General features: G+C 47.5%; 1 protein-coding gene across 1 annotated transcript in view; it reads right to left on the reverse strand.

Annotated features, from left to right (window-relative positions):
- Positions 1-23,307, reverse strand: part of LOC111861803 (laminin subunit gamma-1) — a 149,159-nt gene that overhangs the window by 108,379 nt on the left and 17,473 nt on the right. The window contains exon 2 of the mRNA XM_023846667.2: positions 15,240-15,513. Coding sequence (XP_023702435.1) covers positions 15,240-15,513 — 274 coding nt within the window. The remainder of the gene's footprint in view (positions 1-15,239; positions 15,514-23,307) is intronic.

Raw genomic sequence — 23,307 nt, forward strand, 5'->3', positions numbered from 1 at the left:
CACGGTGGGAAGCCAGCGACTAACCTGTTGAGCTATGGCGCGGCCTCATAATTATGTTTAGAAAAGTAAAAGTTAAAGTTTTCCTGTGCTTAACCAAGTAAGCACTGCGCCAGGCACACACGTGCAGGACTCATCACGGCTGCCGGGGATTCCCAGATTCCTGCTACGAATCTTACTCGATATATAATTCTGAGGAAGAGCCGGGATAGCTCAGTCGGTGTAGGAACTGGCTACGGGTTGGACGACCGAGCGGTCGGCGTTAGAGTCCCGGTAGGATCAAGAATTTTCTCTTTTCCACGTCGTCGAGACCGGCTCTGGGGTCCACCTAGGCTCCATTCCAATGGGTACAAGTGGCTCCTTCCCCGAAGGTAAAGCGCCAGGGGCGTGAATCTGACCACCTCCAGCTAGTGACGAGGTGAAGATGTGGATCTATACATCCACTCCCCCATACGCCTTCATGGCGTAATGCTTAACTACTTAAGCACAGGGACAAGTTTACCTTGCTTTTACCTATCTACTCTTTTAGTTCTACATGGTCGTATTGGCAAAGGGAACTTAATTTGGAGTCATCCTATAGCTCCGTTCCCTCACCTTCATCGATCAAATCTCAGGGTCACCGTCTCATGACAAGGTGCGCCCCCATGAAATAACTTTCACTGTTTATCGTGTAGGATCCAGAGACGAGAAAGTAGGAACATATTCTGTTACACGTTCTTCGTGTTCCCTTTTCGCTCCTACAGCATGTTCCTGATAGCAAGCAGCAAAACTGTGTTCCGAGAGGCAACAGCCGCACATAACGCAGTGTTCCTGATAGCAAGACTGTGTTCCGAGAAGCAACAGCCGCACATAACGCAGTGTTCCTGATAGCAAGCAGCAAAACTGTGTTCCGAGAAGCAACAGCCGCACATAACGCAGTGTTCCTGATAGCAAGACTGTGTTCCGAGAAGCAACAGCCGCACATAACGCAGTGTTCCTGATAGCAAGACTGTATTCCGAGAAGCAACAGCCACACAGAACGCAGTGTCTCTGAGGCCGTAACCATGACATGCAGAGCCGTTGCCAAGTAACAGCTCAATAGGGAACATCTGCATGGAAAAGCTGTTTCCCCGGCAAAGAGATAACACGCAGTAATGGAACAGACGTTTTCCGTGCGGTCCGTACCGGGACTATATAACGAGGACTAGTAGATCAGGTTCAGCCCTGCCAGTCATGGGAGGCGACGAAAAGGGAATTCAGTGCCTGGGGGTATAACTGGGACGCCCTGTTCCTGAGGGATATGAATACGAGAACCTGGTCCTCCAGGTTGGGGGGTCTATAATCTGAGACGGTACAATACGGTCACGAGTCCAGCGGCACTTGGAATCTAGAATGACTGCGCTGGCGAGGGCCAGCAGCAATTGAAAACGGCAGACCCACCTTCTCATTAGAGAGGATGTTACATAAGGACTATGACTGCAAGTGTTCGGTCGAAAAGAATGCTGATCATGAGTCTCGAGCGGCTTGAAGACAAGAAGAAACGATTGGCAGTAAACCGCCAGTCGCAAAGTAAGACTGACTCTGAAACGGTGCTGAGTATATTGCAGTGCTGTTGGACACAGAGAGGCCATAGTGACCTGGACGTCGTGCTGAAACTGCGGGACAACATAGAGCCTACACAGAAAGACTGACCCCTCCTTCGTCCAAGAGGAGGCACCATTTCGAAACACATACATGTCCAGGAGAGAACAAATATCTTGGTCACGGATCAAAAGGAGACTGAAGCAACGAATGACTGTGCTGGCGAGGCCCAGAAACAAATTTAACAGTCAGTAGTATTGATTCGATTTAATGTTAACAGTTTTGAAAAGTGAGAAGCTGGTAGCTGAGTCAGGAGAGAGTTCGAGAACACAGAGGAAGGGGAACGTCCGTCATTGGAAGCCGCTACCAAGCAACGTCTAGGGAAGACTGAGAAGACTCTATGTCTGCTGTGGTTACAGTGATCTTTGGAGTGTGTAACTCAGTGAGACTGTCGTAGTTATTTGTAGTCACGGGCTCTTTACGATTTCAATAAATCGGACTAGTACAGTCACTCAATCACGTGACAGTATGTTACCCACCACTAAACGCCTTCTACTACAGGATGTACGACAAATTAACAGCGAAGGTAAGTGCAGATACCGGTGTTGGCCCATCGAGGGAGGAGATAACGTGGCCCTCCATCGCTAATGCGTCAGTCTCAGTTTCGGACAACACAGACGACAGACATTAGCATATACATGGCGACAAAACGCTTGGCGGGTTGTACCTAACTACACGGCATCACGCCCCAGAATACATTTGTTATCATCACCATAAGAATCTCACATTTCGCTCGTTTATCATAGGACGGGTTGATCGGTACTGGCTACGGGCTGGACGGCTGACGAGTCGGGGTTCGAGTCCCAGTACGGGAAAGCTATCTCTCCGCGTCGTCTAGACCGGTTCTGGGGCCTACCCAGTCTCCTATTTAATGGGTACCTGAGGCTCTTCCACCGGGGGTAAAATGGCTGAGGCGTGATGCTGACCACTCACCTCCAACTATCGCCGAGGTGAGGAACATATGGATTTATATATCCACTCCCCCATACGTCTGCACTGCGTGATTAATTAATTATTTATTTAAGGTAAAATAGATAAAGCTATCCCTGTAACAGGCCGTGGAGGTCCATCGGGCTGTGAGACGTCGAGGTTCCCTCAGTTTCTAGGCAGTCAGCTCATAGATGGCGGTGAGGTTGTCAGCCTTACGCACCGGCCGCCCTTTATCCCCAGGAAGATTCCTGGTACTCATTTCTGTTAGAGGCTGAGTTGACCTCAGGGCCACAGTGCGGCTGGAAGGATTAGGCCAATTTAAAAAAATCCACCTCATCGGGATTCAATCCCGTGACCTTCTGGCTTGTAGCATAGTGCCTCAACCAACTACGCCACCTCGAGCCCCGCTTAAATCATTAAGCACAGGGACAACATTACCCTTATTTACCCTTAAGTTGCGGGCAACGTTGTTCTTATTTGAATACGCGGCTTCATACTTTTATGTTCACCACAAATCCCACACGGTTAGAAGCTGGTCCTGTAAATCTGGCAACAGGTGTGTAAGCTCTGAAGTTTAGTGCGTGCCGAGAGAGACGGTATAATTTATTAGTGATGATTTGTTCGGTGGAAGGAAAGTGCCTGCCTGCCTTCTGAACGCTGACTGCCTGTAGACGGAACGGCGGGCAGGGGCGCCGTGGAGGGAGATCATGCCGTCCGGCTTCAGCACAAGAAAGACAATTCACGGTCAATCAACACAAAGAACAAGCAAACGTCGTCCCCCACGTCTAATTAAACACCAAGGGAATATGGAGGTATAGCTCCACTTGTTGCTGGACTTAAGATGTCATTCCACAACCTCCAAACCGCCACTGGGTAACGGGGAAAGATTCCTTTGGGGGGGGGGTAAAGCGGGACAGAAGCTAACCACTCATATCTATCTAGTGCCGAGATTAAGAATATGTGGAACATTGAAGCTTCGGCCGCTTTACCCCGGAGAAAGAGCCCTTGATATCCTTTACGAAGTCTTCGAGCCGGCCGGACGATGTGGAGAAGAGAGAAAAAATCCTTGCATCTGCCGGGAGTCGAAACCCTGCTCTTCAGTTGTTCAGCATATAGTCTAGTACAGCCGTGTCAAACATGCGGCCCCCATAGCCACAAAGTGCGGCCCCTCAACTTTTAGAGCTAATTGATATTAAAATTTTAGTAGAAATATTTTTTGTGAAGACAATTTTCCAGCAGACCAGAAGACAAGAAGTCTCACGCAGACATAAATTAGGAGTCTGCAGGAAATTCAATGTTTTGCTATTTCTAACATAATTTCTTGTGTAATCTCTCTTTTTACATATTGAAAAGCTGTTTGATACTTGTCAAAAATGGCATTCTCTTGCTTTTTAAAACTGTAAGATATGTGACTTTAGGTAATTATATTGAAATTATTCCTAGTTAATAAATAGAATTAAATTTCCTTGTATCAAAATCTAATGTATATTTCTATTTTGAAGTGCGGCCCTGGACTATATTTATAGAGCTGAGGTGGCCCTCTGTACAAGTTGAGTTTGACATGCCAGGTCTAGTAGCTTTCTCCCAATGCGTGCCACATGTTCCACCCATCCCATCTTCCCTGATGTGATCACAATAACAATAATTCGTAAAGTACGAAACACCTGCAGCTTCTCATCACACAGTCTCCCCTTACCCCTCGTTACTTCATCCCTCCTACGTCCAAATATTCCGCGCAGTGTTTGTCGTCATGCCGTTTCCACGGAAACCAAATGCAGCCCTACACACAGTTGGTTATGATAGGGCCGGAAGGCTACAACAGTACGAGTATACGGCAGTGTTTCAGTCGGTAGTACAGCCATCACCAATCGAGGGTTACAGTTCCGACCATTGCCGATCGAGGGCACCTGTTGGTTGAGGCACTATGCTACAAGCGGAAGGTCACGGGTTCGGAGGTCACCTGATTCTTAAACTGACCTAATCCTTCCAGCGGCGCTATGGTCCTAGGATCAACTCAGCCTCTAACAGAAATGAGTACCGGGGATCTTCCTGGGGGTAAAGGGCGGCCGGACGGCGCGTAAGACTGACAACCTCACCGCCATCTGTGAATCGAATGTCTAGAAAATGTGTGAGCCTCGACGTCTCACAACCCTATGGGCCTCCACGGCCTGTTACAGGGATAGCTTCACCTTTTTCTCTTTATTATTATTATTATTATTATTATTACACTTATTATATCAAGCTGTCTTTTTAGAATTCGGTGAAATCATAATTTCAGAGTGGCCCTGAAGGGCTGTACCGTGTAAGAATGGACCAACACAAGGGTTATCTGTGGGAACTGCAGCTACAGGCGGGAACTGTGAAGTTTTCCCGGTAAATTTGCATCGGGAATTCAACCGATTCACGACAATACAACAAATTTAACGCGCGTGCGCGTTTCCTACGGAACTGATCACTCCAACCGCCTTGTGGAGAGTTGTCATTAGGAGCCTACGACATCCGCTCCTGAATACACAACAAGGTCAAGGCTACAGGAGACGAGACGATTAACTCTTGGCTTCAAGCAGTAAAGAGGAAATGCGTATTGCCAACGCAACTCCATTAAAATTCCCCGGCGTTACGACGCATGGCTCAGATGCATACCAAGCGACCGTTTCAATCTCTTGGGCGCAACTTCACCTCGGTAACCGCTTCAATTACGAGGAACCTGTTAGGAATCCGATCGTTCACGAAAATTATAAAGTCCTCTAGGAACAGCGAGAGTCTCCAGACAACTTTCCTGACCAGCAGAACCACCAACGAATTACATTTCACATGCGTAATGTGAAAGTTATAAAATACTGAAGTTGTCCCAGTGCTTAATTAAGTACCACACCATGAAAACGTATGGGGAAGTGGAGGTATAGCCCCGTTACTATTAACCTCGAAACTAGCTGGAGATGAGTGGTTAGCTTCACGCCCAGGCCGCTTTACTCCCGGGAAGAAAGCCTCCAGTACCCATTAGACAGGGGGCTGAGTCGACCCCAGGGCCATAATACTACTGGAGGGATTAGGTCAACTGAAAACACCGATGACTTCATCGGGAATCGAAGCCGCGACCCCAAATATGAAAAAATGACAAAAAATTCCCTATAGAATTTACATTTCTGTAACCAGTAGCTCATATCCGAGATTTATATATTTAAGAGCATCGCATAGGATACAAGGAAAAAAAGATGACATGTCATCAAAATCCTGGCCCTGCTAATAACCTATGGAATATGCTAGCATCCAATCTGAACTACACTGTCAAGAAACACTTCGAGAGGAATTTTCTCTACACTCCAAGCGATTTGGGAGTTTGCAATATATGTAGCGTGTAGAATCTTTACTAGGCAGCGACCACGAGATAACCAAATATATCAGAGCCGTTGCTGGGCAACGGTCGCAAGCAAACACATCTCAACAGTAACAAATGGAGTTACTGTTGGAAACGGTGGTCTGTTATAAGCGGATCAAAGTCACAGCTTAATTGAATTGGAAGGGAGGACATAAGGACGGAAACAGAGGAATAACCATTGTTAGAAACCGTTACGAGGCAACTACAAGTGAAAAAAAAAACTGCGGGCTAGAAAGGAACTTAAGCGTGTGCCCTAACGAACTGTGAAGTGTTGAAATTAGCGATGGCGCTATAATTAAGTGTAGTTAGGAACTGTGTGTTAATGTGGTCAAAAAATCCAATATCCAATCTAAAACCCCGTTGAGTCACTCATACACGTGATATTATTTACCCACGAAACTATAGTACCACTGACATCCCAAAATGGCGGCTTCCTACTGCAGAAATTAATGATGTCACTTCTAGAACTAAATTTCCTGTTCTATTTTCTTTACTCCTCGATTTCCTTTCCATCCTGTCGGCTTCCCTTTCTGTCATTTCCTTCTGTAAGAGTAGTGGGTTAAATCCTACTGAACATCCCTTACTGCCCCCCCCCATACCGGTTCTACAAGGTCAGTCTCACTCTTGAGGGTAAGTGTGTTTGATGTTCGGAAGACGGCCACAAAGCAACAAGCCCTCTTCCTCACAGACATTCCGCGGTGTGGGCCAAGCGGCCGTCCACTTGTGTCAGGAGCAGCTAAACCCGCGTCTGCGCAGTAGGCCTATACACTTAGTATGCAATAGCCAAACTCTGAAGAAAATTACACCAAGCAACAAAAACTGTGATTGCAGAACCCGACGGTTGAACATCGCTAATACAGAAGCCTGCCACTGGACATGATCCTGAGCCAGTTCTATCCACGCCCATCCTCGCAGCTTATGTCCCTAAGATCCCTCTTACTAATCAACTAACTCTGGTAGCAGGACCCGAAGGTTCAACACCGCTAATACAGAAGCCTGCAACTGGACATGATCCTGAGCCAGTTCTATCCACGCCCATCCTCGCAGCTTATGTCCCTAAGATCCCTCTTACTAATCAACTAACTCTGGTAGCAGGACCCGAAGGTTCAACACCGCTAATACCAAAGCCTGCCACTGGACACGATCCTGAGCCGGTTACGACCACTCCCATCCTCGCAGCTTATTTCCCTAAGATCCATCTTACTAATTAACTGACTCTCTGGTAGCAGAACCCGAAGGTTCGACACCGCTAATACCAAAGCCCGCCACTGGACACGATCCTGAGCCAGTTCCATCCACTCCCATCCTCAGCCTCTCTCAGATCCATCTTACCAATTATCTAATTCTCTGGAAGAAGTCTAGTGACTCAGTAGATACAGTGGGGTGAGAACTGAATTTTCAAATATCATTTCATGAGCTGCATACTTCAAACAGATAAGGGGCAGAGCCAGAATCACACCAAATTAAAGGAAACACTTCCCTGCTCTTCCACGAACACGATCAGCACGGACATGGCCTAGTACAACAATTCCGGAGGCTAGTACAACGCGCAGCTTTGTATGGTCCGTGATCTTTTGTTTCCCCTCGCAACGTCTTCTGGGAAACTTGCCCAACTTCTTTGGTGGTCGATGATGGACCAGAAAAAAAATCATTGTAGCAGAACCGTTCCTTACTTAAAACATTGCCTCAAAACAATTTACATGTGAGGTCTTTACTGCCTTAACTGGCTGATTTAGAAAGAAACTGTGGCGTCAGGTACCTTAATATGGGGTTCAGAGGGGAAATCTGTCAAGTTTGATTGGACGTAATTTTGACCGCCACGCAGGGAGAAATATTCAATAGCTTCAAGCAACAAACGCCACTCAATGGCCGTGACCGCCGTGACAGATTAACATTTGAAAGGGGAGGGAGTTCGATGAGAAAGAACGATAATCGATAGCCAACATCTCGATAATCGAATACTGTGCAAGGAATATAGCCTACCTGTCACGGGACATAAAAACTTGATGTCTTTACAGAAGAGCGTATACTTGATTTATTAAATTGTCTGACAGGAAGAAGCCCTTAAAAAAGGAACTCTTAGTGTGTAACACATCGCAAACGACGAACGTAAATTCTGTTCGAGAGAGAAGTAAAGGCGTTATAGAGAGGTTTCGTTCTACTAACCGTGTCTCTCTCATGAAATAATAGCTGAATCGATTTCGAAGAAATTTGGCATTCGAACCCTACACTAGATGACGTCAAAATAATTCAATTTTGGTTGGAATACAACCTTCTGACTTGTAGCATTGTACGTCAACCAACTGAGCTTCGATTCCCGGTGAGATCATTGGTTCTTTCAATTGATCTAATCCTTCCAGCCGCAGTATGGCCCTTGGGTCGACTCAGCCTCTAACAGAAATAACTACCGGGAATCTTCCTGGGGGTAAAGGGCGGCCAGAGCGTAAGGCTGACAATCTCACCGCCTTCTGTGAGCCGCTTGTCTAGAAAATGTGGGAGCCTCGACGTCTCACAACCCTATGGGCCTCCACGGCCTGCTACAGGGATAGTTTTGCCTTTTTGGAATATAACCTCCTTTACAAGAAGCCTAAATCAAAATTTATTGATTCCTCTTAAAAGAAGGCTCACTCTACAGAAGACAGTACACAACATAAAATACAGAATCCAATGAACATTTAAACTATTTTTGCTTTTTATCGAAGCGGTTAATAACGAAATATCGAGAAGATCTGGGAAGAACTAATCGCCTACTTTCCGTTGATACACACTGACCGCATAGAAAACGACGCGTAAAACAACTCTATTGTTGCGTGTGAATTCGCTGACGCGGTAACATTTTTACCGAGCCGTTTCCTAGCAACGATAGGCGGATACAGAGATAAACATACAGTCGCTGACGCGGTAACGTTTTTACCGAGCCGTTTCCTAGCAACGATAGGCGGGTACAGAGATAAACATACAGTCGCTGACGCGGTAACGTTTTTACCTAGCCGTTTCCTAGCAACGATAGGCGGGTACAGAGATAAACACACAGTCGCTGGCGCGGTAACGTTTTTACCTAGCCGTTTCCTAGCAACGATAGGCGGATACGGAGATAAACACACAGTCGCTGACGCGGTAACGTTTTTACCTAGCCGTTTCCTAGCAACGATAGGCGGATACGGAGATAAACACACAGTCGCTGACGCGGTAACGTTTTTACCTAGCCGTTTCCTAGCAACGATGGATAAACAGACAGATGGGAGGGATTTATGAAGTACGCCGATGCGATGGGCTCTGTACATACCGACTTCCATAAAGATTGGCAAAAGGTAACAGGAAGACCAACGCGCATCTCTCCGCGCATCTCGCTATTCAGCGGAAAGAAACGTACTTCGAACGAAACTTGTGGAGACGGACACATTACGTCAAATACCAATTTTTTGCAAGTCTTACAGTAAGGCAAAAAAGGTAAATTTGTCTCTGTGCTTAACTGATTAAGCACTACGCCATGAAGGCGTACGGGCGAGTGGATGTATAGATCCACATTTTCTTGACCTCGACACTAGTTGGAGGTGAGGGGTCAGCTTCACTCCCGGGGAAAGAGCCTCCGGTACCAATCGGATAGGAGACTAGGTGGGCCCCAGAGCCGGTCTGTACGGCGGGAAGTAGAGAATCTTCTCGCGATGATTACACCAAAGTCATCAAAGCGCCAGAACGGCTAATGCTATGGGGCATTTCATAATTTGCTTACATATAAAGTGGTCGAGTTGGGATGATAAGCAACTAAGGGTTTGTATTCCATGCACCAAAACGTCCAATGACCTTTAAGAAGGCTTTTATAGTGTACCACAGTGAACACTGCACGAGGAAGGAAATCCAGGGTGACGCAGTAATCCTATTGTGCCCTTTGAGGCTCCTCAGGATCACGAAGGAATTAGGACGTGGACTGGACTGCGCGCAGATACCGATCAGTGGCGGCTTCTGTGAACACGGTAATAAACCTTTGGGTTACATCAAAAGCGTGTATTTTTTTCCCCACCAGCTGGGCCACTATTAGCTTCTCAGGAAGTACTATACTCGATACAAAGTAGTTGGAAAAGTAGTTCATGTTCAAGAGATCGACAAAATATACAGAGTGCCCATAAAGGCCTTGTCTAATTATTGAAATAATAGCAGGTGTAACTTCCTTTTGCGGGGCGCGAATGATAACAGATGTACCAGATCGTGCGACAGCAGGATCAGTTCGAATCCAGACCTCACAAGCCTCGATCTATGAACAAATAAATTCAATGACTGCAGAATAATAAAATACGCAGGAACTTTATGCAGACTGCATAGACTGACAGCATACAAGCGGAAGCCGTGTATGTTCGTCTAGAATTTTCATATCCCATCACAGTGGCCGGGCGGTCTAAAGGGGCCCATACACGTATGAGTCTGGCTCGCGAGTCCGGCTTGGCGAGCTTCACTCGGGAGCCGGGCTCGGATTAATTTCACCATAAACGCATGAGCCGACTCGCAACTTTGCGACCCACACACGGACGAGTTTGGCTCACTGGAACCCGAGCCGAGTAGGACTCGAAGTGTAGGGGCCCCTTAAGACATGAACCATCTTCGCCCGCTCGCACACTAAGATCGCGTGTTTGAATCCCATTCAAGGCATGAATGTCTGTATGTGTTTATTCTGTGTGTAGGTAGCGGCCTTGCGACGGCTGATCCCCCGTCCAAGGAGTCCTCATATTAAGAAACCGAAAAAGCGGCCAAGGTTCAGAAGGACTGTAGGGCCATATATTGAATGGACGGACGGGCGGAACGACGGGCAGATAGACAGAATTTACATATCCGAAACAACTTCATGGATTTCGACCAAATTCAGTATAGGGGGGTTTACACAAAATGTGGGGAGAGTATCATTTGATGTAGTCCCGTAACAGGAGAAAGCCACCGTGTGATATTGAGCGACAGACGTCAATAGTAAGTGATGTTAACTGTCTTTTCTTTTCGCTGCCGCTATCTCAGCTCACCGGGATCCGGAACAGCTCAGTCGGCATAGCGACTGGCTACGGGCTCGACAACCGACGAGTCGGAGTTCGAGTTCCGATAAGATCAAGAATTTTCTTTTCTCCACGTCGTCCAGACCGGCTCTGGGGTCTACCTAACCTCCTATCCAATGGGTAGCGGCGCTCTTTCCCCGGGGGTAAAGCGGCCAGGACGTGAAGCTCACCTCCAGCTAGTGCCGAGCACTCTCCCATAGCCTTCATGGCGTGGCGCTCAGATAGTTAAGCGCAGGGACAACTTCACCTTTATCTCAGCTCACCGCCCTACTTTCCCCCCACCACTGACAGGTTCGCTCCCCCACTGCGCTGCTCAGACGTCAACATAAAATAACTGGGCGGTATGGAGGACTGCATTGCCGGCACGTATCCTGTGTTGCTCTGTACCGCTGTGTCAGCAAATGCATGCAATATTTACATACATACAAGTGCATGCCAGAGAATGCCTCATCCATATTTATTCCTCTGTCTGCAATAATCGGCTTCTTTTGCGGATTAGTTCATGGTCATCCGTGCACCGGCAGCGCAGGAGAACACGTGCTCCTGTGTTAGTCTTCGTAATGCAAAGATTCAGTAGGACTATCCAGTAGCAGGAGGGCTCTCCTTGCGAACTGTGTCACGAAATTAGTTAAGCGTCACTCGGCAAATACGCACGGGAGAACTGGGCTATACCACGACGAGTTCTCATCCCCGGCGCTACATAAAGATAAGTGGTCAGCTTCACGTCCCGGTCAATTTACCCCAACAGCCGACTGATTACATGGCTTGATCATCCCCAGAGCCGGTCTGAACGCTGTGAATAACAGGAACAATCTCTTACTCCTGCCAGATATCAAACCCAGGTCCTCCTGTCGCCGCTGTCTGAAGCTAGATTAAGAAGCGTCGAATTGTGCGATGAATGATGAGTTGGAAAGGATTTGGAAGGAAGCGACAGCGGCCTAATCCTCATATTATCCCAGCATTTGTCTGTAGGGACTGAGAAAAATCCATGAAGGATGCACAAAGTAGTACTGGGCAGGTTTTCTCCGAGTACTTCGGTTACCCCTGCCAATTCTCATTCCACCGACTAATGCATAACCGTCTGTCATCCAGGACAGGCACAATAGGCTCACTAGTGGCCAATGTACCAAGTGGACTCAGTCTCAACCCACGCCCCAACCCACGAAATTAAAAAGAAATTTAAAAAGGGCAACATCTAGTTAGACAAGCGTAGAGTAGGTAGCGAAGCAAAATATCGATACAATAACATATAACACACACATATAGGCGAAGCTGAATGTGATTTGGAGATTCCAACCTTTGCAAATGTTCAGATTAATCTTCTGAGATGTGGTTACTTGTACTGGGGTTTCGGAGTATCCTGCTGCCTCCACCATCAGAGTAGAATACCTTGAACAAACGTTGGTTCCTACCTACCAAACTGTCCCATAAGACAGTGACCTTACATATTGTAGCGTGTAGAACCGTTACTATTCAACGATCGCGAGATAAGTAAATAGACCAGAGACGTTTCTAGGCAATGGCTCGGTAAACAGGTTCCCGCAGCAACGGATACGCATGCAGCAACAGAGGTACTGTTGGAAACGGTGTTTCCTACTCGATCCGTGTAAAGGAGTTATAAGGAGGACAACTGAAACAAGAATAGTTCAGTTGGAAGGGAACCGCCGTTCAGAGAAGACATGAGGCCGGAAGCAGAGGAATAGCCATTGTTAGAAGCAGTTACTAGGAACTTACTAGTGACAAAACTAAGGGCTGGAAAAGACATAGCGTGATTTTGAAAAGTGTGGAAATAGCGATAATGTTATATCTATTTGTAGTTACGACCTGTAAGTGGTCAATAAATCCAATATGTATTCCGAAACCCCGTCTATAGTAACTGCATGCTACATGACAATATTCACCGCCGCCAGAACCTCCCACGTAACACATGAGCGCTTGCAAGGCCCATCTGATGTCATGACTCACCAATTCGTAGGAGAAAAGAAACATTTTAATGGGACTGCAATGTAACAAGGGCCCCGACACTTGCAGCCTCTCAAGTCTCCATGTACTTACTCGAGGGCATCCATGCATACAGTTCACAGTCCGTGCTCAGCTGAGCGGCACGGTACTCACTTGTGTGCGGTTCGAAACCCGGCCAAGACACATACCATTTTCGTGGTGGCCCTCAGTCCCCCGAACCAAATTTCGGGACAGTGTCTCCTTCAAGGGAAACACGGTAGCGTAGGCACTATAATACAAGCCGGAAGGTCGCAGGTTCGCTTCCCGATAAGGTCACTGGATTTTTCAATTTACCTAATCCTTCAAGACGTACTATGGCCTTGGGGTCGACAGCCTCTAACAGAAATGAGTACGTGGAATCTTCCTGTGGGCAAAGGAGGGCCGACCGGCGCGTAAGGCTGACAACCTCACCGCTGTGAGCCGATTGTCTAGAAAATGAGGGAGCCTCGAAGTCTCACAGCCCTATGGGCCTCCACAGCCTGTTACAGGGATAGCTTTACCTTCTTTTACCTTTTGTACTTTAGTGATGTAGTTGTTCTACACTCAGTTAATTAAAGACCACGCTATGAAGACGTATGGGTGGAGTGAAGGTACAGCTCAATCATTCTTGACCTTGGCACCGGATGGAGTGGTCAGCTTCATGACCCAGCTTTATCCCCAGGGAAAGAGCCCCAGGTAGCCGCTGTGGAGGTGCTGCTGGGAACCGAACCCCGATTTCTCGGTAGCAATACCGGCTCGGAGCAGATTCCAGTATGAATGAAAAATAACGTGTTGACTGCAGAGTCATCCTCAAGCAGGCAAGGTGCGCTGGGCTCATCGAAATAAATTCCTGTGTCATGGCAGTCGGCCTGGGAATTCTTATTACAGCGTCCATCCCGTCCAATGCGCACTCGTCACTCTACCCCCTCCCCCACCTCACCCCGCAGTCCATTAAAACAGACCAGTTCCTAATTACTACTTTACGTCCCTTCACGCCCGTCCATGTTTAATCACTACAGGGAGTCTCAGAAGATGGTGATACTTTTTAAATCGTCACAGGAGTTACAAAGGAGCTCAGTCAGTATAGCGACTGAGGGGTCGGAGTTCGAGTCCCGGTATGGTCAAGAATTTTCTCTTCTTCACGTCGTCCGGACCGGCTCTGGGGTCCACCCAACCTCCTATCCAAGGGGAACCGGGGTTGGTTCTCTCCCCGGGGGTAAAGCGGCCGGGGCGTTAAGCTGACCACACACCTCCAGTTAGTGCCGAGGTCAAGAAATGTGGAGCTACACATCCACTCCCATATACGCCTTCATGGCGCAGTGCTTAACTAGATAAGCACAGGGACAACTGTTACGGGAGTTGGTCTCTAACAGGGCTACTAAGACACATCTGCAGCCGTGAGGGAGCTAACACAAGGTCGAAGAAAATTACGCAGAGAGGAGCTTCAAAATTTGCTCTCGTCACCTAATGTTATTTGCATGATGAAATCGAGGTGGCTAAGATGGCTGGCCATGTAGCACGCATGTATACGAAAGTTTAGCCCGAGGACCGGAAAAGAAAGAAACCACACGCGTAATCTAAATATAGATGGGAGGACAATCTAACATCTCTTCCTTTAGTTGCTGTCATCAATTTTCTTTTCGGTTGATGATTTTCTGTAAGTACGTGAGTTTTGCCAGCAAAGACCCCTCTTGTGGCGAGAAAGCTTTCTGGTGGTCTCAGAGTTACTTGTCCATCACCCGGTATTCTAAAAACTGGAGAACACAACGTGTCGGCAACTGGATCTGTTTCCATCCTCAGGTGAAGGGGGAGACACCTACTCTGCTGGGTGCCTTTATAAAGAGATAGCCCGCGTCAGTATATCTACAGCTACATAAATATCTAAATATCTTGGCTGAAGGGAGATAACAGAAAAATATGCAGTAAAATTGTGATTGGGACTGCACAGACCTGAAATTAAGATAAGAAGGGAGGTGAAAATTTTATCTTGGTTGAACTATTATGTTACAAACCGGAAGGTCGCGGGTTTGATTCCCGATTTTTCAACTGACGTAATCCTTGCAGCTGCACTATGGCCCTGGGGTAGACTCAGCCTCTAACAGAAATGAGTACCAGAAAACTTCCTGGGGGTAAAGGGCGGCCGGCGCGTAGGGCTGACAAACTCACAGCCCATGTGAGCCGATTGTCTAGAGAAAATGTGGGAGCCTCGACGTCTCACAACCCTGTGGGCCTCCACGGCCCCTAACTTTACCTACATTTTCATACGCAGGAAGTGAATTTCCTTCAGCTGTACTCACGCAAGTGGAGGGTGAGGTTGACCTGGTTCGGGTACTGGATGGCTTCGAACATGGTCTCCGACTGCCACCACGTCTGGTTCTCGTTGTTGTTGAAGTCTGTGAGGTAGGCGGCAGGGTGTGCTTGGGGCCCCGAGCCGTAGCACACCTCACATGACTTCTTGGTGCCGGAAGTGCCAGTCTGCACACAGAACTCCGTAGGCCGCTCCTCGCCGCAAGTGTTGGTGGCCTCTACGAGTACGTTGAAAGCCGCGTTCTCGAACCCCGGGATGCATCTCTGGGAACACAAGACACATCAGTTACGTCATGACGCTCTCAACAGCAGGATCATATGGCGTCGAGCGGTAGGTGACAGTTGAAGGATTTCGCAAGGAGTTATAATCCAGACACTTGTCTGGAGAGACTGAAGAAAACAACAACAAAAAACTAGCATAGCAGGTGTCTCAGCAGAGATTCGAACCCACAGGACATGGATCTAAATAAGATTTGAGGTTTCACGGCGGTGACTATGAAGAATGCCGTCTTCTGGCATTTGGAGCCATGTAGATCTTGTGTGAACCGACGTTTCGGAGGATCTCATCGCTTCCATCTTCAGGGTAGAAAAATCCGGGAGCGAGGAACCAGCTTGAGCAGGTGGCTACAACTGAGTCACCAGTCGAGAAACACCTCGCTCGCGGATTTCTCTACGCTGAAGATGGAGGCGATATGTGCATCCGAAACGTCCGTTTACACAAGATCTACATGGCCCCACATCTCAGAAGACGGCAGTCTTCATGAATTTAATCATAACCGCTTTCCCAGCCCACTACGTATCAAGTTTACTGATACCAATGCTTCGGATGAACCTTCTGCCTCCATCTCCATGGTAAGGGAGTAAGCCGTTCCACCCTGAAGATGGATACTGCACGTTTCTATTGAAAAGTCTGCATCGATCTGCCAGGCTACACGGTGTCATCTTTGGCGACGATAATGTTTAATAAACGTACTATTATGATTGAAGTAACTGAGTGAAATCATGTACAATTTGAGGCTTTTACGGCGGTGACTATGAAGAATACCGTTTTCTGGAAAGTGGCGGCGTGTCGGTGTTGTGTAAACAGACGTTTCGGAGGAACGTATCGCCTCCATCTTCAGGGTAGAAAAAATCGGCGAGCGAGGAACGAGCGTGAACAGGTGGCCGCAGAGTGAAATCATGATGATCATTCAGCAGGGAGCATGTATGTGTCTGGGCCAAGAAAGGAACCCGGTACCCCTAAGCGCAGGACCGGAGCAGTGGAGCATCAACTCAATCAGACCTGTCAGCGTGAGGCGCATTTCGCACAAATCATCGTGAAGGCCGCCTCGTGATTACTCCCGAAACAAATGAGGCATGTCTACGCTCTCTGCATCGTCCATATGCCGGCCAAAGGTTAAAACTCGCGTAATAAATACAGGCCTTGTTTCCTCTCAGTAACTCCCCCCACTTCTCCCCGCAAGATACCAGACATCACGTGCGGCCAATTTGTTTGTTTGTTTGTCTGTCTTCTTATTTAGTTCAATGTACTAGCGCAGTGTTTTCCAAACATGCTCCCACAGACCACTAAGAGATGTGCGAGTCCCTGTGTACAATTTTCTCAATTTTTAATTTTATATACAGGGTGATTCTAATTTATTGTTTATAGAATATGGAAAACGCGACAATAGTTTAGAATCACCCTGTATATCTGCCAATCATCGTCACTGGCTAGACAGCCCTGTGTGGAGCCTGGACTTCTTCAGAGGCTTAAGCCAGTCTTCTCTTTTCATCCAGCAGGGACCTGCCTGATATCATGATCACACGTTCCTCATATTTCATTGGCCTTCCAAATTTCATGGACCCTTCAGGTCTGGTACCAAACAGCTTCTTCACTGCCCTATGTACATATGTCCAGCCCAACTTAATCTATTAATTTTTGTATATTTAGTAATATCTGGCTCATTAAGTAGCTTATCCGATTCACGGTTATCTCTCTTCCACTATGTACCCTTCACCTCCACTGCTCCAAAATGCATCTGAGAAATCTTTCATTTGCCTTGAAATCTCAGAGGCATACACTAATTGTCTATCAATCACATAAATTCTATTCTTCTTTATCATTTGTCCTTGCTACGCGCTAGCGTAGTTAGTTGAAGCACTACGCTACAAACCAGAAAGTCGCGGGTTCGGTTCCCGAAGAGGTCATTGGATTTTTCAACTGATCTAATCCTTCCAGCCGCACTATGGCCCTGGGGTGGACTCAGCCTCTAACAGAAATGAGTACCAGAAATCTTCCTGGGGGTAAAGGGCGGCCGGCGCGTGAGGCTGACAACCTCACCGTCATCTGTGAGCCGATTGTGTAGAAAATGTGGGAACCTCAACATCTCACAACCATACGGGTCTGCATGGACTGTTACAGGAATAGCTTTAACTTATTATTATTATTATTATTATTATTATTATTATTATTATTATTATTATTATTATTATTGGAGATGCGCAGGCTATGACACGGCACATTTTCCGTTCCTAATATTGTTCCTAGGCCGAATAACAGCATAAACAAGTAAACTTCCTACGGCGTTCCGCAAAAGGCAGCGTAACGTCCAGACGGTCCAGACACTGCGAGAACTGAAGGAGTTTGGCTGTCACTGCACTGAGCGGCCGAGTAGGCAGTGGACCGTGCAGAAGTGAGTTTAGGTCAGCATTAAAAAGACTCGCAAGATTACTGGGAGGGTGGGAAGCGACCCAACAATTTGTTCTTCTGTGAGGGCCCGCGTGCAACCAAGAAATATACGTTGATCACAATGGACTATAAATCACTCCATTACAATTTGTCAAAGATTTGTCTTCCTTCCTCGCAACACAACCTCTGCACTAAATTACAAGAACTTATCACTGTAAATCATTCGCACTGAGACAGGACAGCTTGAGAAACGTCGCGTGTTTTACGTACACCATCTCTGTGATTTTGCACACGTCACTCGACTTTATACTCGTTTGATGCTGATTCAGAACCATTGCAGGTGTTAAGGTATTCCACGCACACGTGCCAGAGCCGTGATGGCGGATAACTTACGTAAAACCTGGAAAAACTATGAACGAAATAACTGACTAAATTAATTTCAGGTTTTAACAATGACCAAGAAATGCTGCAAACTCTTCACACAGCGCCTAGTTCTGCTCCTGGTTTGCTAGATGTTCAACATTATCTAAATACGTCACACAGTCGTCTCAGAAATGGATCGTAAAGAGAACGACATTTGTAAGCAGTGTAAAATACAAATCTTATTATCGTGTGAGCAACCTCAGGGGCCACAGATCTTCTTTAAAGGCTAACACTAGCTCATTTCTTCAACAAAGACCCCGCCTTAATGGAATCCGAAAATTAAATACCGTTTCCACAACAGCCAGCCTGAATTCAACTAATCCAGGACTTTCCACTATATTTCTTTAAGATTGACTTTAATATTATCGTCCAATTTAGGGTGTAGTTATGGAGAATGTACTGTGACATGACGCCTGGAAGCCACAAAAGCGGGGCCAGAGTAGACGTTCATTGCTAGGTAACGACTCAGTAAACAGGTTCCCGCGGCAATGAATATGTAAGCAAACGATGTTTTCTGTTGGGGTCCCCAGAGGCTGCGTAATGAGGATCCCAGGCCAGCTGAATAATAATTGAGGAAGCCTCTAGAAATGGCAGTTGAATGGTTGAGAAGAGAAGGTAAGAAAGGAATTGGCTGTGCAAAGAAGACGTCATGTGCGCTGCAGAGTCAGTGAGACTGATATAATTATTGTGTTGAAATCCGTTGCCAGGATACGACTAGTGACGATAGAATCCTTGTGTGTGTGTAACGGTGACCTGTAAGCGTGTAGATCAGCGATCGTTCTGTAACATTTGTAGTTACGAGCTGAGTGCATAAGTGCAACAACTCCAATCATCTACTCTAAACGCTGTGTAACACTCACAACATTACGTAATCGTTTGAACAAAAGTATCTTCTGGGATATGACGCCGTATAGTGTGGAAGAAGTTCTCTGACGTTTCGTATGTACGTACTGACACCTTCTTCAGGATCGCAGATGAAAATAAGCAAGGAATGTGCAGCTTCTTTGTTTACTTCCTGGAAGTATTTTTCTACCCTGAAGATGGAGGCAGTACATTCTTTGGAAAGTTCGGCAAGCTTCTAGTGCACCTGTCAGCGACAGTGGCGGAGGAGCGCGGAGTATGCCTTTGTTTCAGGCGCCTGGATCGGCCGCTTATGCACAACGAAACCGCCAGAAGACTGTTGCCGGTGCTGTATACAGGCAAGTGACAGGGGGCTATGCCTGTTCAGTGCAGGCCAGGGCAGAACAAAGGTGACCAGATGGCCGCATCAGCCATTACCGTAAACTCTTACCAAGATTAGCCGCTTTACTCCCATGGAAGGAGCCTCCGGTACCCATTGGATAGGAGGCTGGGTGGAGCCCAGCGCCGGTCTGGACGCTGTGAAGAGAAAAATATCTTCCCTTTCCTGGAATCGAATCCCGTCCTCCAGCCCGTAGCTCATCGCTATACCGGTACGATTCATCAGCCTTTCGCTGTGACGCAGTGGCTCCATCTTCAGGGAAGGTTAGTCCTTTCTGCTACTGGTCCTCTTCAGGCCTATAACATCCTCAGGGTTTTCCTCCCAAGGCTCCATTCATCTGTAGCTTCTTGGCGGTCACTTCGTTGCATTTCTGCATCCCATTCGTGTGTCTAGAGCATCTACTGACTTTCTCTTGATGACGTAACGGGCTACAATAGAGCACCTTCAGAGATGCTTCTCGCAGACAATCTGGCTGGGTAACAGACGGTCGCGCTGTGTTGACAGCAGACAGGACGTCACGACCGCGACAAGTGGCCCCACTACTGCACAGTGTATAACGACATTCCTCCACCACCGCCTTTTAAATTGCAATACAAACGGACTGTAATTACGCGTGATGAGGTCAGTGGTTTCCACTGCCGCCCCGACAGGGAACGGAACTCTCAAGCAAATTGTCTCACTTGTCACGGCGCATCAGGTATAAAATTCTCTCTCCGCCATGAAGACGTATGGGGGAGTGGATGCACAGATCCATGTTCGCTTGACCTCTGCACCCAGCTTCACGCCCCTGCCGCTTTATCCCCGGGATAGAGCCCCCCGTACCCATTGGACAGGAGGCTGAGTGGGCCCTAAAGCCAGTCTGGACGACGTGGAGAGAAGAATCTTGCCCCTACCAGGACTAGAACTCCGACCCCTTGGCCGTCCAGCCCTTAGCCAGTCATTGTACCGAATGAGCTGAAGAAAGGGACATACAATTAATTCTAAGCAGTTTATCCCATATGATGGCGGTGAACATGAAAACCATCACCGCGATATGGTTTCAATGGTTTGTGGTTTGCTTGACGCTGTCACCTTAGTACCGAAGCGCCAAATGAGAGGATGAGCAGTGGGTAATGAATCGAGAAGGAGGGGAAATCCAACGGTCATGCACTAATCTGCGGTACTATCCCACACTTCCTTGAGGCACTAAAGAAAATCACGAAAATCGCGGCCAGGATAATGGGAACTGCAGCCGAGATTCGAACCAGGCACCTCTCCAATACAAGTCAGAAGCGTTACCGCTTGAACTTATTTGTTCGCACCTTGGAGCTGGAGGCAGTGTCTTCCAGCGAAACGTTCTTACTCTACATAGTATCATAAAGCACAAGAAGACCCTTCTGTCCTGAAGACTGCTACAGTATATTCCTCCGAAACGTTGGTATCCACCTACTAAACTATACACTCTCATGTCGAAGGAGTCACTTAAACCCTAAAGATGGACGCACTGTTTCCTTCCGAAGTGTTGGTATCCAACTACCAAACTGCATGGTGTCATCCTACAGAAATAGAGTTCTACCCTGAACATGGAATTTTCGTATCCACCTACCAAATTACACCTTCTCATATAAAGCAGGAACTTATACTTGTGCCCTGAAGATTAAGGGAGTATATTCCCCGAAACTTTGGTACCCATATACTGTGTGTCATACATCATCGCAGCCGCCACTGACAGGTACCGGAAGTTATCCCTACGGTCTGCAGTGGCGGCTATAACGAACCCAACTGAACAAGATGCGGTCAGCGCTAGCCCACACACGGGGCTGACGCGGCTGCGGGCTGTGCTGTTTCAGCGCCCCACCAGACGTACACCCGCACTCGCAACTGTTACGGTCAGCTGAAGACAAGACAATTCTATCCTGAAGATGGCGGCAGCGCACTTCTCCGAAACTTTGGTAACTATCACACTACATGATGTCACGTCCTAGAAGTCAAGAAGGGAGAACCTTCTCCAGCACTCTCCTCCGAAACGTCAGTAAACTTGTATCAGACTACACGGTGTCACAGACCAGAAGTCAAGACACGTGAGGCCAGTACGTCGGTAAACTTCTACCAGACCACACGGTGTCACATCCCAGAAAACAATTCCTTGCTATTTCTCCAGCGTGACATTCAAGGCGCCCACTTACACAGCACACCAGTAAGCACACCGCTCAGCCCCTGGGGGTACAGAAGCGTCTTGTAGAGTGGATCGCACCCATGCGTGGGCCGAACTCTACAGCAAGTGTTTTCAAACTGGGTAAGTTCTGGGCTACAAAGCGTGTAATTCGACGCACACAACCGTTTGATGATTCTTACTGAGGCCACCAAACAACATGCTGGGTAATGTCTCGAGCGTTATGAACTGAAGCAGGTAAAGGGTTAGAAGTTAAGTAAAACGTGAACTAGCCCTGTAACAGGCACTGGAAGTCCATAGGGTTGTGAGACGTCGAGGCTTCCACATCTTCTAGATAATCGACTCACAGATGGCGGTGAGGTTGTCAGCCTTACGCGCCGGCCGCTCTTTATCCCACAGGAAGATGCCTGGTACTCATTTCTGCTACAGCTGCGTCGACCCCAGGGCCATAGTGCGGCTGGAAGGATTAGGTCAACTGAAAAATCCAGTAACTTCATCGGGATTCGATCCCGCGACATTCCAGCCTGTTACACAGAGCCTCAACCAACTACGCTACCGCGTGCAATTTGCAAAAATATATATGAGAAGAAGAGTCTGGGATCCGCCATTGTTAACACCGAAGAACAAACGAAGATCGGTTCCCGCACAGGGTGAAGTGAGTCATCAAGTTGGCAGATTGGGGGTGCTACATTCTGCAGCAGATATGAGTATACAGCAGAGCGCAGTTATCGGCCTTACGTATCCGCTGCTGTCCTTGGCATTAACACTTTTGGATGCAAGTCCATGTGCTTAATTAATTAAGCACCACGCCACGAAGACATAGGAGACTGGAGGTGCAGGCTCCACCATTCTAGGATCTAGATGGAGATGAACAGTCAGATCCAAGCCCCGGCTGCTTTTCTTCTGGGGAAAGAGTTTCAGGTACCCACTGGATTGGAAAGGGGGCGGGCCCCGTAGAGCCGGTTTGAACGCTGTGAAGAAGAGTAAAATATCTTGCCCCCGCCAGGAACCGAATCCCGACCCGAGGGACCGACAAGTCTGTAGTTTATTCGCAATACAATCTGAGCTATCCCGGCTCTCATACTCCACGTGCTGTTCATTAAGCTTACATGCAACCGGCTTACCAGCAATGGTATATGAGGAAGTCCTTCAGTAAAGTGGGTTTTGTTACGGCTCAAGACGGCTTGCTGCCTCCTCCATGATGGTTTCTTGCGTGGCTTGCTCTTCATTCTGAAGACGAAGGCGATATGTTCCGTCGGCTGAATTCCACCAGACTACACGGTGTTACATACCAGAAGATATAATTCTTCAACGTCGCCGAAAATTGGTACTGACAAATTTTACCGAAAAACATACATTCTGTAAGATTTGAGGCTTTCACGGCGGTGACTATGAAGAAAGCAGTCTTCTGGGATTTGGCACCGTATATAAGTGGTGTTAACCGACGTTTCGGAGGAACGTATCGCCTCCATCTTCAGGGTAGAAGAAAAAGTATAAGAAATCTGCAAGCGACAAGACCGTGAGAACGGTAAAAGCAGACTACCCTGAAGATGGAGGCGATACGTTCCTCCGAAA

The sequence above is a fragment of the Cryptotermes secundus genome, unplaced genomic scaffold, assembly GCF_002891405.2.
Source record: "Cryptotermes secundus unplaced genomic scaffold, Csec_1.0 scaffold620, whole genome shotgun sequence".
NCBI classification, from domain to species: domain Eukaryota; kingdom Metazoa; phylum Arthropoda; class Insecta; order Blattodea; family Kalotermitidae; genus Cryptotermes; species Cryptotermes secundus.